General features: G+C 33.9%; 1 protein-coding gene and 1 non-coding gene across 3 annotated transcripts in view; both read right to left on the reverse strand.

Annotated features, from left to right (window-relative positions):
• Positions 1-4,707: 4,707 nt before the first annotated feature.
• LOC118201311 (E3 ubiquitin-protein ligase Rnf220-like) overlaps positions 4,708-15,940 on the reverse strand; it is a 126,359-nt gene continuing 115,126 nt past the window's right edge. For both annotated transcript variants that reach the window (XM_085818024.1, XM_085818026.1), the window contains exons 14-15: positions 13,345-13,419; positions 4,708-7,780 (exon numbers count right to left, since the gene is read on the reverse strand). In XM_085818024.1, coding sequence (XP_085674150.1) covers positions 7,709-7,780; positions 13,345-13,419 — 147 coding nt within the window. In that variant the 3' untranslated portion in view covers positions 4,708-7,708. The remainder of the gene's footprint in view (positions 7,781-13,344; positions 13,420-15,940) is intronic.
• TRNAI-GAU (transfer RNA isoleucine (anticodon GAU)) lies at positions 11,544-11,617 on the reverse strand. Its single transcript has one exon. It is a non-coding gene; the product is annotated as a tRNA-Ile (tRNA).

A 15,940-nucleotide genomic window follows, 5' to 3' on the forward strand; every position in this document is an offset into this window, starting at 1 on the left:
AAATGAAAGCTACTTCTTCCTTTTACATTAATTGATATAAAAGAAAGCACCACTTTAAAACGCAAGATGAAAATTGTGCCATTTTTAAAATGTCCAAAAGTTCTTGATATCTAATTTCAACCACATATTTAATTATGATGCTTCAAAACAAAATTCCTGTATATATTTACAAGGACCCATCTATGGCCGAGTTAACCCTTTGCGGCACAGTGTGTCCGGTCTGGACACACCTAAAAATTTCCTTTTGTACTCACAGAAAAATTGAATGAAAAAGGATTTATAGGTTACGCTGAACCTTCTTTATTTATAGTAGATGGCAGCTCAACACAAACCAGTCCATATATTTTAGCCATGTTTAGTTATTTAAGACTCTCATTTTTCAAAGAAATCTTCCAGATTTTTTTAGGGTATAAACGGAATTGTTTGAAAAGAAATTTCTATGTTATTTTTTGGCTGAATGCTAATCTCCTTATTCTATATTAGTTTAAAATTTTTACCTTGAAATCTTGCCTAAAATCAAACGGCGAACTCTAGGTGTGCCCAGACCAGGCTTACTGATATAATCTAGGACAACTGTGAGTCTGTATTCTTTGTTTCTCCGCATCTCATCGGTCAGTTCATTGACGACAATGCTCGTTTCAGCACTCTTTTCGAAGCTCTATTTAATCAGTGTGCCCACTTTAGACACACTCACAGAATTAGAAGATAAGTGCCATCTTCACAAAATTTTAGTTGTGTACTCCTCTAGGCTTAATTAGACTGTATACCACAATTTTTTTTTTTTTTTTTAATCAAAACTTCAACTTTAAAAGGTAGCGGGCCGGAAAGTGTTAATATGACTACTGAATGTTGGTAGTTCATCTCGAGCCTCGAATTGGAATTCATCATGGAGTTTTCTCTGTGTAGCATGAATACGAGCCAGCTTCCATTTAAAATCCTCCACGAAGGTTTCCCTTCTAATCCAATTAGTCCCTGTGTGCTTAGCTATGAACAACCAATTATGCCCGTACGCGTCCTAACATCGTAATTTTGTTAGAAATAGGGTCCTTTTTATTTCAATCACTGTTCTTATATTTGCCTTGTATATTAAGTTTTCCCCATAATTTTATCCTTTTCATTTTTTAAATAGTTTCAAATTTTACTCTTATTTCTATGTTTCTCAGTCCCTAGAACGTACTTTCTGATGTTTTACTGAAGATAAAAGCGTGATGATATTGGCAATGCAATACAGAATAAACATGACTCTGAAATAAATAGAATCCTATTTCGATTTTAAGCTGTGGTCGGGCATATGCTAGATGTCCTGAAAATAATAATTTAATAAATTTTTTCTTTGCTTATTCTATGAAATGACAGCGGTATCATTCTTATGCGACGTCGATCTTATATGCCATTTCCATAATATGCTGATATCAATATACACAGAATCGATCTCATATCTGTTAAAAATCTGTGAAGTTGACAAGCATGCTTATCTCCTTACTCAAAATTATATTAATCTAAAAAAATATAGTGTCGATTTTATACCGGTAATAAATATGTATTGAATGCCGATGCAGATTCTAAGCTGCAGTGTCGATTACTGCATGCATTCGTAAGATTCAAGATATACAATGCATAAAATTGTTGTTATAAAATCTCTTTCGCACATAGCTTCAAGTGATAAATTGCATTTGACAATGAGCATTTCTCAATGCGCAATACCAAAATATTAAAAAGAAAAGTTTCAATATGAATTTGCTCAAAGGTTGTTTTTTCTTTTTTTTTTCTTTTCTTTTCTTTTTTTTTTTTTTTTGAGACGGCCTGATTTCTAATATTGGCGATGACATAGTCGATCTTTCATGTTGTTTGCTGCGCCAAGATAAACTAATGACTCTGCTATTCTACAATGAATATATATAAGATTCAATTACTGTAATTAATTCGGAAGAATTGCGAAATGTGCTGTACAGCAATGCGACACAGAAATACAATATGATACATTATTTGGATTCCGTGCAAAAGTTATGCGAAGTGATGTCCCACAGTCGAATATAGTAAAAGCTGTTGTGTTGATTTCAAAATAATCAATGTACAGGAGCACTTATGCTATGGAGAAAAATGTTGCCTACGAACTCAAATGGCTTGAATATTATTTGTAAATGAGATATTGATAAAGTGTTTTTAGTTGAGAAGAATGAATAGATATGTCAACGGTTTTTAGTCCGAGCAATAATAATAAGCTTGAAATTAATTTTAGTTTGATTCTTACGAAACGTTTGCCAATCTTGGAGTAATGAGTATAACCTTATTCTCCAAAATACACTCATGTCCATAAATTAAGGATAATTCGGAGTCACGCGGAAATCGAAATCTAAAATAAATATATCACCTGTAAAATCACTACACACATCTTCAAGAATGATATGCAAATTTCAGGAAGTAACCAGATGACACCGATGGTACGTCACAATGACGAGAGTGATATATACAGGCAAAGAAGTAAAATTGTTCGCAGGCGCTTTATAAGCATTTAGTGCAATAACCGAATAGTTATGATACAAAGGACGCATTTGGATGATTTTTTACGTGGTAGAATTATCGGCCGTCTGGAATGTGGGCGTACCCAACTGGAAGTATCAGACGAACTTGGAATTGCCCAGAGTGTCATCTCCAGGCTTTGGCAACGATTCCAAGATGATGGTAATGTGAGTAGACGTTACAGCACAAGTCGCCCCAGAGTTACAACGCCGAATGAGGACCGGTATTTGGCAGTTACTGCCAAAAGAAACAGGCGGAGCACATCCTCAGACCTGTCTCGTCAGCTCTCTTCAGCCACTGGTACGACAATTTCAAGGCAGACCGTGTACAGAAGCTTAGGGCAGATTGGCCTATATGCTCGTAGACCTGTCAGATGCGTTCCACTTACTGCAACTCACTGTCGACTGCGGTTAGCCTGGAGTAGAGAGAGCATGCATTGTGGACACCGCAACAGTGGGCTTGTGTGATGTTTTCCGACGAGTCCAGGTTTAGCTTGCAGTCTGATTCTCGCCGGACTTTCATATGGAGAGCTCCAGGTACCCGTTACCACCAAGAAAACATCATTGAACGACACCGTTACGGTGGTGCAGGAGTGCTCGTTTGGGTTGGAATTATTCTGGGTTCCAGAACTGACCTGTATGTTCAAATTGGAACCAAGACAAGCCAGATCTATCAGGACGTCATCTTGGAACGAACAACATGTACGGTTGTTTCGGGGCGCCATGGGCGCACAATTTGTGTTTATGGATGACAACGCCCATCCTCACCGTGCAAACATAGTAAGCGAATGCCTTTAATCGGAGGATATCACCCGTATGGACTGGCCAGCATTCTCACCGGACTTGAATCCAGTAGAGCACGTGTGGGACATGCTTGGCCGACAAGTTGCAGTCCGTCAACCTCCTCCTACATGTCTACCGGAACTTCGGAGAGCATTGCTTTTTGAGTGGTGTAATAGCCCCGAAGATCAGATCGATAATTTGATACTGAGCATGCCTAGGCGTTGAACGGACTGTATTGCATCGTCTGGGAGACATACAATGTATTAACAATCATACCAAACATGTAACATTGGTTTTTTGTAAATAGGTTTTTTTTGCAATTTGCTCCAGGGAGAAAAAGTCCCTCATTTTTTTAATAATATCAGACATATAGCATCTTTACCTTTTGTTTAATAAATAAGCTTTAGAAATAAGCCAAATTTGTTTTGCTTCTAACTCTTTCTTTCCCTGATTTTGCATTATCCTTAATTTATGGACATGAGTGTATATTACCTCGCATAAACTTACAAAAACTGATTATTATTATCATCTACGGTATGCCGTTTGAACATTTTGATAATGAATGAAAATAAAATTATTAAAAAAACTTAGAAAAAGGAAAATACTTGTCATACTTTTTCGGTTTTAAAACGTAACTTTTCTCCTTAAGCCTGGCAAAGTACGTTATAAGACCAAGGGTGCATTCTTCTTAAAATCGAAGATATTTCTAGGTTTGCTAATTACTCCTAAGCAATAAATTTCTATTGATTGAAATAGAAAGTTTTACTCTTTACAAAGAGTAAAAAGAGTAGAAAATAGCAGAAAAAATTATTGCTTCGGGAAAATTAGTAAACCTAGAAATATCTACGATTTTAAGACGAATCCACTCTTGATTTTAAGATGTACTCTGCCAGGCTTATTTAGGAGAAAAGGTACATCTTAAAACTGAAAAGTATGATTAAGTATTCTCTTTTTTTCTAAATTTTTTAAATGATTTAATTTTGATTCATTATCAAACGGTATCTTGAGTGATTTTTCAGTTTCGGGTGAATTTCTGTACCATAATTTTACTTCTCGTCTTATATTCAGAAATATACGGTAGTTGCTCCGAAGCAATAATTCTTTTCGAAATATAAGCGTGGTTAAAAAAAAAAAAAGTCTTACAATCGCAGATTTTCCCTGTTCCTAATTATTTTAAAATAATGAATTTTCTCAGCTAATGTAACATGCATTCTGTACAATACATATGGCGTGGCAGAGATGCCATCATGGATAAATTTTGACGATAATAAATCGAAATCAGTTTTTAAAAATGCTGGATGTATTTTATCATTTTAAGTCTTTTGAGAGATGCCTTTTGAAACTGATACGATTTTAAAATCTGAGGAATACACATTATATTTAAAGAAACAACAATAACTTTAGTTTACTCACACAAGTATTTTTATTTACTTTATACATAACATAAATATTACAAACTCTGCTTCAAATTATACAGCACAAGGGAGAAACAGTCAGAAATTTAACAAAGCCATCGGAAGGGGGGAACACTTTATACAAGGGAGACTCTATTCTATGAACAGTTATATAATAATAAAGGAATAAAATACATTTAACAACAACCCATGTTTCCCAGAGCATGTTTTTCTAACAGAGATAATAACAATGTCTAATTTTCACCTTTCAAATAAGTGATTTTTTTCATGGGTAATCAATAATTCGTGTGTAATTAACAAACATTGAACTTAAAATTCACAAACTAATTTATTTACATTTTTAATAACATAATATTCTAAAATTTGTTCAATAAATAAAGTTATTTAATAAGTTTTACATTTTTGAAGTAAATTATTGGTTTAAAAATATTAAATATTCAGGACTACTTTTAAATTTACAAATTTGCTTATCTGTTTATAATCAGAGATGGATTTATTTCTCTGCTCATTATAAAAAGAGATTGCACAAAAATAACAAACTCAATAATACGCAAGATTTTGGCAGTAATATATTTAAAGGTGTAAATAAAATTTAATATTTTTAGAGGTGTTCTTATGCGGTGCATATTCATCGTACGTGCATTATATAAGCACTATGTAAATATGCATATATGGAAAATTAGGAAGTTCTCTAATTTATACAACGAATTACAGGCTTAGGTAATTTTCTAATTTTCGTTTAAAGCTCATTAATAGAAAACATCATCTTAATTTTAATTAAAATCAATCAAAAAAGCAACCTTGATCTGTATATTTTGAATAAAACTATGGATTTCAAGACCAATCTGACATAAAACCATCTTTAACAGGGGAAGAAATTTCTTGCCTTTCCGTAGTTTCCACTCCTGAAGAAAAGAGACCAATATATGTCACACAATGAAATTGATAAAGTTTTATTCAAAATCTGGAAGAATCTAAGATTGCTTTTATGCTCAAGTTAAAATTTTAATTTAAGATTTTTCTCTTTCAGTTAGCTTGATATTTAAATAGTAGATCAAAACTCAATGACGAATTGCTTGAAAATATTAAGGAAAAAAAGCGAACATATAATTTGCAATTGATGTAAATCATCAAAGATTAAAAAAAAACAGTAAAGTTATGAATTAAATAATGGTATTTTTATAAAGCAGGATATTATTGCGCAGTTATAGAACTCATAAATATGCTGATTTTAAAATATTTGTTACTATTTTTATCAATAAGATTATCAATGAAAATAGATATTTTGATTCTTAAATGCGGTTTTAATTTCAATTCACTTTTCTTTACTTTAGATTGCTTTGGTTTGTTACTAATAATCAGGTGACTTTTCAGATTTTCATTTTTCAAATAACAGAGGTTTAACCAAATGTTTTTAATATTTTTTCAATGATTTTTTTTAATAATGTTAACCACAAACACATGACTTTTAACGGTATACTTTAATTGTGGGAACACAATTTTTTTTATCAAGCAAGAAAGATATTTTTATGTTTAATAGCATTTTGAATTAAATCTTAAACAATTTTTTAAAGAAAAATCAGTTCATTTTAGAATAAGTGGAAACTTTTCTCTGTAGAGAAACAAAAATTACATCCTGTTGCAGAGACTTATATGAACACTTTTTTCAGTCATGTTTACTAATAAAATACACCTTAAATAATATTATAAAATTTAAGGAAAAAAAAATGTTATTATTTACAAAAGTTTTCAGATTTTCTTAAAATTCAAAATGCTATTTCCCTGAATTCATGGCATTAGAATTTTTCTCGCACACGATTTTCTTTTCCAAAGACAGAAAATTTTAGAATTAATAATTTTATTTTTTTATGAAAATTAGGTGAATACCTGAAAACATCTTCAAGAATATTAATGTGATAACAAAAATCTAGTTCCTAATAATTATTCATATTTTTCAAATTTATAGTACATAATTTTTCTAGAAGTCAAGTTTGTTTAATGTTTTGTCGTACTTCCCGTTACTTCAAAAGAGAGAAAACTAATTTCTTTAAAAAGATTTCGAATTTTCAGAATTATTTATAATTTCCGAAAAGCATATATAAATTTTCATATATTAAAGCTTTCTTCTACTTATATGCATGCAGTTTCCTACTGATGTCATTTTACTATGTAATATAACCTGCGAAAATTTAACTGTTTCTGTTAGACAACTGAGTAAAATGAGTCATTTATTAATGGAAAGGAAACAATGAAAGTAGCACATTACTAAAATATCAAAAAAAATCGCATTATAATTAAATAAAAGATATTAAACGAAGATATTCATTACCAGAATAATGATGCTATTTGATAACGACTATTTCTTCAGACATTTAAAAAAAATCCAAAACTTATGTAATGGGAAAAAACTGCTTTTTTTCTCTTTATCACAAATCCTTATCTTCCTTATTTCCTTATTATATGACCATTTTAAAATTTCGCTTATTCACTGAATGCTGCCTTCTAAAAAAATCCGTAGAACGACATGGAGGGGAAAAATAATATTTATCTTGTTTTCGGGAAAAAAGATGGTTTAATTAAATGCATTTTTGAAAGGAATTATCAAAATTATTTTGGAAAACGACATTCGTGCATATATAGAAGAAACTTCATATACAGATCATAAATAAAATTCGCGGTTGCAAATTCCGTTCAGGCCTAGTCACGTACAGAACGTACTTGAAATTCGACGCTAGCGACTGAACTTATTGCTGAGAATACAACTTTTATCAACATTTAAGTCCAAACTCAAAAATCCCAGCAGTGATTTACATTGATCTACAGAAATTTTGATTGGGATTTATAAAGTTTAAAAATATTAGGATTCTTCACTTGGGATTAAGCAGAAGAAAGATAACACTGGGCAGTGGATTACAGAACGAAAGCTATTGGTGAATCTTTGACTAGCATTTGCTGTTGTTGCAAGCACCTTTATCGAGCTGCAGGTACCGGTCACAGGTAAATCCGTCGGAGATCTCTTGCTGAAGTGATCATATTGCACTGTGGACAAAGCTTTTTCGTTCCCTAAGAGGAAAAAAACAGCAATAGATGTAATAATAATACGGAAAAAAAAAAAAAAAAAAAAGATTAAAAAATCACAATGAATAAATACATTATAAATTTCAACGAAATATTTTTTTTTTATTTCCAGTGGCAGATTATGAACAGTTACAGCAAAAAAACAAGAACAAAGAATATGAAGTACAGCAATACAATGAAAGAAAACAGCTGTAACAGAGTCCATTAATCTAACATATCTCTTGCCTCCCAGTAAAGCTGGGCGAGAGAAGTCTTGCGCAGAGCAAGACAGTGGGGTAGATGTGCGGCATCCACCACCTCTCCAGAGCTGTAGTGCATCTCCAGAGCTGTAGTGTGTAGCTAGAGGAGCATATCGGAGAAGGAAAAAATTTTGAATCTATGAAGATGATATTGTAGGCAGTCATGTCCGGTGGCAAGGTGGAATTCAGCGACCGCTCTACGCCTTGGGCCATTACACAAATTCGGGATAGCATTATTCCAAGACTTACGAGAAACACGATGATAGAGATCTTCCTGAGCACGTACTTTGATAGATCTTTTAATAAGATCCCTAACAGTATGGAAAGGCATAGGATGAGAAATATTCTGCATGATTAAAGTACCTTTTTTTTGCCAAAGAAGTCGGCTTTCTCGTTACCTGGAATCCCACAATGGGCAGGAACTCACGGGAGGATAATAGTTTTCTCAAGTGAAGCCAGGTTTTGTAGATAATGTCGGCAATCCAATATGTCCTGTGATATGGGATTTTTATCTGAAACGATAATCAACAGAGCAGCTCGGGAAACACTGAGTATAACAGCTCTTGAGAAGTTTTCAAAGTGGCATGGTAGCTGGTACAGAGCTGTGCGAATCGAAGCAATTTCACCGTCAAACGCAGAACCTTGGCGCACAGGGATGAAGAAATAGAAAATTTCGGAGAAAACTCCGGCACCTGCATTAGGGCCATCGAGACAGGAGGGATGCATCAGTGAAGATCCGAAGCCGCTCTGTCTCAGGGTAAAAAATATTTAATACTTTGAAAGCGAGGGCTCTCAAAATAGACGGATACGTATTACGTTTCGTTACTTTTTGACCCAGATCAAGATTAATCCAGAAAGATTTCAAATTTATTGGATTTTGTAGTGGAACAAGTAATTCTGGTTCATTCATTAAACAAAGTGAATTTTTTAACTCAAAAACTCTCTGTAGAAAGCCCAACTGAGTCTTTAGATTTCTAGTCAGATCTTGAGTGACTTCATTTTCCACAGTGAAAGACATCCAGAAACTCTAATGAGAATTAAAAAAAAATTGGATTCTTTTTTTAATTCCTCTCTTGGATTACGGTTCTTAAGGGTTTATCACCAGTTAACATAAACATGGCATAAATCGGGATGGTCTTCACGGCTCCAGAAACAATACGTAAGCACTGATTTTTGATTTTAACGAAATAATATTCAATTATAGAAATGTGGAATTTTTTTGTTTGTTCTTATTTGTAAAGAAGATGCCTATCAGCGAACAGTGCATGCAAAAAATTTCCAGGATTTGAAAACATTTGTAAATTAAATGGTTCAGCCGGTAGTTCCTTCCTTCGTCCGGCTTTTAAATGTACCGGAAAAGCGCCTGAAGGGAACAAACGTTAAATTTAAAAACTGCGCAGAATTTTACTCTGCAGAACAACTTCATTAAAAAAAAAACATATTTTTAAAAACTGTATTACATATAACAAAATTACAATGAAATAAGTAATATCCCTTAATGCAAATATTAATTATCCTAATAAGTAAATTAACCAACTTCCCGTTGCCTTGTCTCAAACAAACGTCCAGTACCCAAGAGAAACATTAAATTTAAAAACTTCACAAAATGATCGCCCTCAGTTTACCAAGTGGCAACAGTGCTGATTTTCAACAGTCAGCAGTCCAGTATACAATTGAATGAAAAATTGTTTTCAAAACCACATTTCTAAAAGAACGAAACTGTTCAAAATGATGCGATAAAATCTAAAAGATAAAAATTTAAAAAATCTGATTCGATTTTGAAAAAAATCGCTTCGAAGTGCACTGGCTCTTGTTTAGATGCACCTATATGCCAAATTTCGTAACCCTGGGTCTATTAGCTTACGCGCAGCATGAACGACAGACACACAGACTCTTTCTTTTATTATATGTAGAGAATGTAGAGATTGCAGTCAAACATTGTTATCGTCATCACTGGTTAATTGTTATATGCTTATCTTGTGAAAGCAGATATGTAAACAATAAAAGCAAATTCTCTATGCAACATTCGCCTGATAATATGCTATAGTAGTATCTCACGCTTTGCAAACGTTCACTGCTTGTAATCTTGCTTTGACGAAAGATATGAATCAATATCTTTTTTTTTCTGTTAACAAAAGAAATCTAAAGCTAATTTTCGATTTTCGGAAGAAATATGAAACAAAAGGCGAAATTGCAGATACGAGTACAAATTTAGTCGTTCTGTACTACGTTTTACTGTCTACAAAAGACTGTAGAACAAAAGTACAGGTTTCGGCAATTAAGCCTTCGACGTTAATCATAGGCAAATGAACAGATTTCAACCTTTGACAATAAAGTAGATAGACACAGTAGTTTAAGACGTGGGAACTTCATCGATTCCAAAATACAATAAGATGTTGGTTGATGATCCTCCGTTTTACGTAGTCTCTTGCATCTTCTTTCAAGCAGTTTTCTGTAACTCAGCCTAACTCACTCAGCATCACAAACACCATTTTTGCCTTCCAACCCGTAAGAATCTGATGAAGATCCGACTCGCCTGGCCCTTTCCATCTTTTGATCATTGTGGATCTCCTCTTTCATGCCAGAAACGACGGCAACCAGCAGCCCAGCTGTGCTCCAAAGAGATCCAGGAAATTTAAGTTTCACTAAAGCTCAGGAAAACCAAAGTAAGCATCTTCTTATAATGCAGTTGCTTTCCAACCGGTATAGTTGGTTAGCGTCGCTGACTGCTGTGCGGAAGGGCCCGGTTTCGAATCCCTGGGTGTTTGTAAATGTATAGTGTCGGTGCAGCATGGCGGCACTGTAACATGCGGCGAAAGTCCTCTCGTGTGGTTTGGTGGAAGGAGAGAGGGGTGGGAGACCTTTGGACCCGTCCGCCCCAGGGGCGCTCTCCATTAAAACGACGGAAGGAACTCAGCTAAATCGCACTGTCATTCGCAAAGTGCTCAAGGCTGTTGCCAACGACAGGTATAATCTTACTCTCCTTGCGCCGCGGAATTTCGTGTGCTTGGGCTGATGTTACTGTCACACAAATGAGCATAAGTAACAACAACCACCACCATTTCTGCGCTTTCTTCTATCTTCCCAATTCTGGAAGCTGGAACTACTTGGTACATACATTATTTGTCCTTATATAGGCGGAGATAGTAACGTTGTTACTTTTAACATTATTTTTAAGTTATATGTTTGTAGAGATATTAGGATTTTTTTTGCAGGCCGGAGAGATGAAAAATGGGAAATTGCCTTCGCCGGGAATCGAACCACGGACCTCTGGAATACCGTCCCAGCGTGCAGAACCACTACACCACGAAGGCACGCTAGGAAAGTGGGAGAAATACCTTATATACTCCCCTTTTTAAAGGGCGACTAGGGTTTTTAGGGGACCCAATCGCCAAATCCTGGGTGTGGAGAGTCAACATCCACAACATTTTTAGTTCGGGCGCTACTGTACAGACATTACGATTTTTTTTTTTTTTTTTTGGAGACCGGAGAGATGAAAAATGAGCAATCGCCTTCACCGGGAATCGAACCACGGACCTCTGGAATATCGGCCCAGCGTGCAGAACCACTACACCACGAAGGCACGCTAGGAAAGTGGGAGAAATACCTTATATGTTTTTAAGCACTATGATTTTAAATTCCTCTTCTTGAACACTTAAAAGTTTTCCATATAGAATACAAGTACAGTAAGACCCCGCTTAACGCTGTTTCGTTTAGCGCTGTTTCGGTTTAGCGCTCTTTTATTTCAACCCGGGGATTCCACGAAATCGCTCGCAGCATACGGGGATTCCCCGAAATATTAAGCAGCGATAGGTTTCAAATACATATCCGAAAGAGTGTACTTGTATTTCTTGTTTGGTGCGGTATTGTACAGACATATTTTGAAGGGGTAAATGTGGAAGATGTCGAAGAAATAATTCAAGAAGCAGCGGCTAGTCTTTCTAATGATGAGCTCAAGGAATTAACTGAACAAGAAGAAAACAAAAATGTTGACAGCAGTGATTCAGGAGAAGAGCAAAAAGAACTTTCGATGGCGTTTGTAAAAAGGAGTTTGTCTACCATAACTGAAATAATGGATCAATTCATTGAAAATGATCCGAATTTTGACAGGAGCTCAAAAATAAGGCGTGGTGTTAGAGATGCTCTATCCGTTTATGAAGAACTTTTAAGAGAACAACGCAAAAGAAAAAGGCAAACAACATTAGATGCTTTTGTCACAAAAAGGCAGAACACTGAAAACGCGGAAGGCTAACTAAATATGACTGACTGAGAAATTTTTTTTTTTTTTTTTTTAAGAATATTCGTTTTGTTATTTATATTTTGTTTTTATTTTTGCAAGAAATAATAATGTGGTATTAATTTGGGCTTTAAGAAATAAATGTTTGGTTTTATTTTTATTAAAAAAACATACTTTTTAAATTTAATACCTAACCAATTTCCTAGCCATCTTCCCCTAACCCCAATATTTACATGTAAAGATAGCCTCGTTTAGCGCTGTTTCGCATTACGCTCTACTTTGATGGAACGTATCCCCCGCGTTAAGCGGGGTCTTACTGTACTTGTTTCTTCCCAATTTTGCCATATTGCCGTGATACATATTTCACAAACTCTTTCTACTTTCGAAAAGCTAGAGAAAATTTATATAAAAAAATTAACTGAACAAATTTAGTGAAATTAAAAATACAGATGTCATGATTTAAATAATTTAACTTATGCATTCAGTAATCATAATATTTGCTAAGAAAATGTCTCATTAGAAGAATTTTCAAAACAACATCCGTGCTTGGCAAAAAAATTAAAATTTTTAAATGCATAACACTGTGCACATTGTTAATATTTCCGATGTCTGAATAAAACAAAGACTTCTAATAAAATGAGCATATGGTATGCATGTGTGTGCTCGTTTATGGAACTTCAGGAAGATTCTGAAACTTTCTAATTATTTTTTAGCTTACAACTCATTTCCCTTAAAAATAAAGTTATTTGACTTGATTATATGCTTTTAAAAATATTCGCATGATAATTTTATACAGAAATTGGATATAAAATTACATTGAGAACATAGAAATAGTTACATATAGAGTAAAAATATAAATAATATATTTCGTGACTTTTCACTGCAGCAAAGTTTACACTCATTTTGCCAACACTCTAATATACGTGAATTGAAAAAAGATTTAAAGTTTCTCTTTTATTTAAAAGGAAATTTTAAAATTAATATAAAAAAATGGCTTGATGAGAAAAAATGATTTGTACACCTTTTCTGCAACTTAGCAATTTAGAATTAGAAATGTGAATTTGCTAACTTACCAATGTTTTCAACCAGCATTCTTCGCAATGAACATGCCAACAGCATATAGAAACAACGGGCTTGATGAAAGGTTCCTAAAAAAGAAAAGTGGAAGAATGCAACTTTAAAAAAAAAAAGGATTAAAAATTAATTATCAAAAATCACATTTATAACTTAAAATTCTAAAAGGCTTTAATAAGAATTTTAGTTTATAAATTTATATCAATAATAAGAACTCAGAAACAAACGGTGGAAGTTCTCTTACTTTGATCAAAACAACGAAATGTGAAACATTACTTCAAATTAAACTTTTGAAAATAATTTCAGCAGTTCTAAAAAATGTAATTTAAGTTTTCATATGATGAGGATAATTCAAAGGTTAATTTAAAAATAACATTTCGGACATATTATTAGAAACTTAAGCTTTTAATTAGTTATAGAGTCTCACTCTCTTTGGCAACATAAACTATATGGGAACTCTGGAACACGTAAGACAAGGTTAGTAAAATCCAACACGGTTACCTTGTTTCAGTGATACCTTATTTAACTCTTTCAGTTCACTTTAGTGACCTTGCACGTAAGCGACTTCTCGTTAGAATTTACAGCAGAGACTTGGTATAAAAGACCCTTTTATTTAACTCAGCGGATTAACAGAAGGCACTGCTAGCGCTTACATTTATGGAGCAACTCCAAACTAAAAAACTTAACTAAGTAAATCGTAAGTTAGCCAAAAGCTACACAGACAGGTACAAGTGACGGAAGACGGGGACGCCTGGTGTTTAACATAGGTAAACAGGCATATGTCCCGCGCTCTCCACTATCTACAAATAACAACTCACTGGAGCCCCAGGAGGCTGCACCGGGAATTCATCTGGATCTTAAATAAATTTGTTACATGGCCATACAGGGGCTATAACTGATGTAAGACATTGTGTGGGAACGTAGTACATATGTTATACAGAGGCTATTCACACAGTTTTTAGACGATGTATATTGTATTCACAAAACTAAATTACATAAAATTCTTGTGTTTTAAATGTTCTATTTGACATCCCTCATTCTGAACTATCTTTCGACACCGCAATTTCCAGGATAATAATGCCTTTTGAAGTGGTAGAAGAAGTATTTTATCCCGTTCCTCCCGAACAGCTTTCCAGAGTCCTGTTAGGGTCTTGGGACAACGTTCGGATAATGCAGTTTTTAAAAGTCCGAAAGCACAAAAATCCATAGGTGACACATAGGGAGATTTAGTAGGGATATCAGTGAAGGGTATGGCCTTGATACCAATTTTTTGTTCCATTTCTTTTAGGAAATTTACAGTGGATTTTGATGTGTGACTGCTAGCTTTGTCCTGATGGAGTCTCACAGATGGATGACACTGTGGGTAAAGCTATGTTATTTCATTCAGAAAAATCGTCGATAAAATATGTTCCTGATAGTATTTGGAGTTAATCTTGACATTTTTTGCACTCTCTTTATTTTTAACTTGTCATTATAAGAAAAACTAACAACTATCATGAATCCCTTAGAAAAACTTTCTTTCGATTCTTTGAACCATGTACTTAAATTTTTTTCTGCCCTTTTATGATAATAAATGGCTCTTTTTTTGTTACAGTCATTTAAATACACTCATGCTTCATCTATTCTGACAATTGTTTTCCATTTTTCTTTGGATAAGTGTTTCTCAAATAGAATTCTGCAGCGTGTCCTGTGTTGAGAGATATGCTTTGGAAGAAGACGATGCACATTGCGTTTTTTCGCTTTCTTAAGATTTAAATCAACGTTTATCATTTTGTTTACAGTGGACACCGAGCATATTAATCATTTTTCAACTGTCCTTTGACTAGGGGGATTTTCTTTTAACATTAAACAACGTACCTTTGCAATAGTCGAAGATGTTCTTTTTATCCTTGGATACTTGTTTGGAATTTTTGTCCCACTTGGGGCTCCAATTTGACGTTTTTTTCCTTTCATGTTGATGATATTACCTATCGACGCTTTAGATATCACAAAACCCTGACTCTCACATCGTTTTTGGATAAAGGAGTATGCATATTTCTATTCGGAAAGAGTGTAAATGTAGCCTTCGAACCACAGCTTTGTTAAATTCGCCATTTTGAATAAAAACAAAATTTTCAAGCCACATACGATAATTTTGACTTTTAAAAACATAGCACAATTGCAATTACTTCTACTGCAGCAAACGATGTTTTATTACCGCTTACCAAAATCGTCTAAAAAATGTGCGAACAGCCTCTGTATATATAAATTACAAACAGCAGTTACATAAAACACATTAATATACACATTAAATTAATTAAAAATATGACATGGAACACATAAAACACAAATTACACACAAAAACAAATAAGCACAAAGAGAGAAAAATAATATATAAACAAGAATATCACATATAAACAAGCTACACAGACAGGACGCGCACAAGTTGGACAGAATAACGCAACGCCGCAAGTAAACTGCTACCAAGAGATTCGTCTAGTAACGTGGCCTTCAGCAGGCGGAACAAACACTGATTCTACAATCTAAAAAACTTCCTTTAAATTTCTCTTTTTACCTCATTTGAATACACGCGAACTAGAAATTAGCATTTTGGCA

Source organism: Stegodyphus dumicola, chromosome 6, assembly GCF_044657685.1.
Source record: "Stegodyphus dumicola isolate Sdum_Otavi_A_Nest chromosome 6, ASM4465768v1".
In the NCBI taxonomy this organism is placed as follows: domain Eukaryota; kingdom Metazoa; phylum Arthropoda; class Arachnida; order Araneae; family Eresidae; genus Stegodyphus; species Stegodyphus dumicola.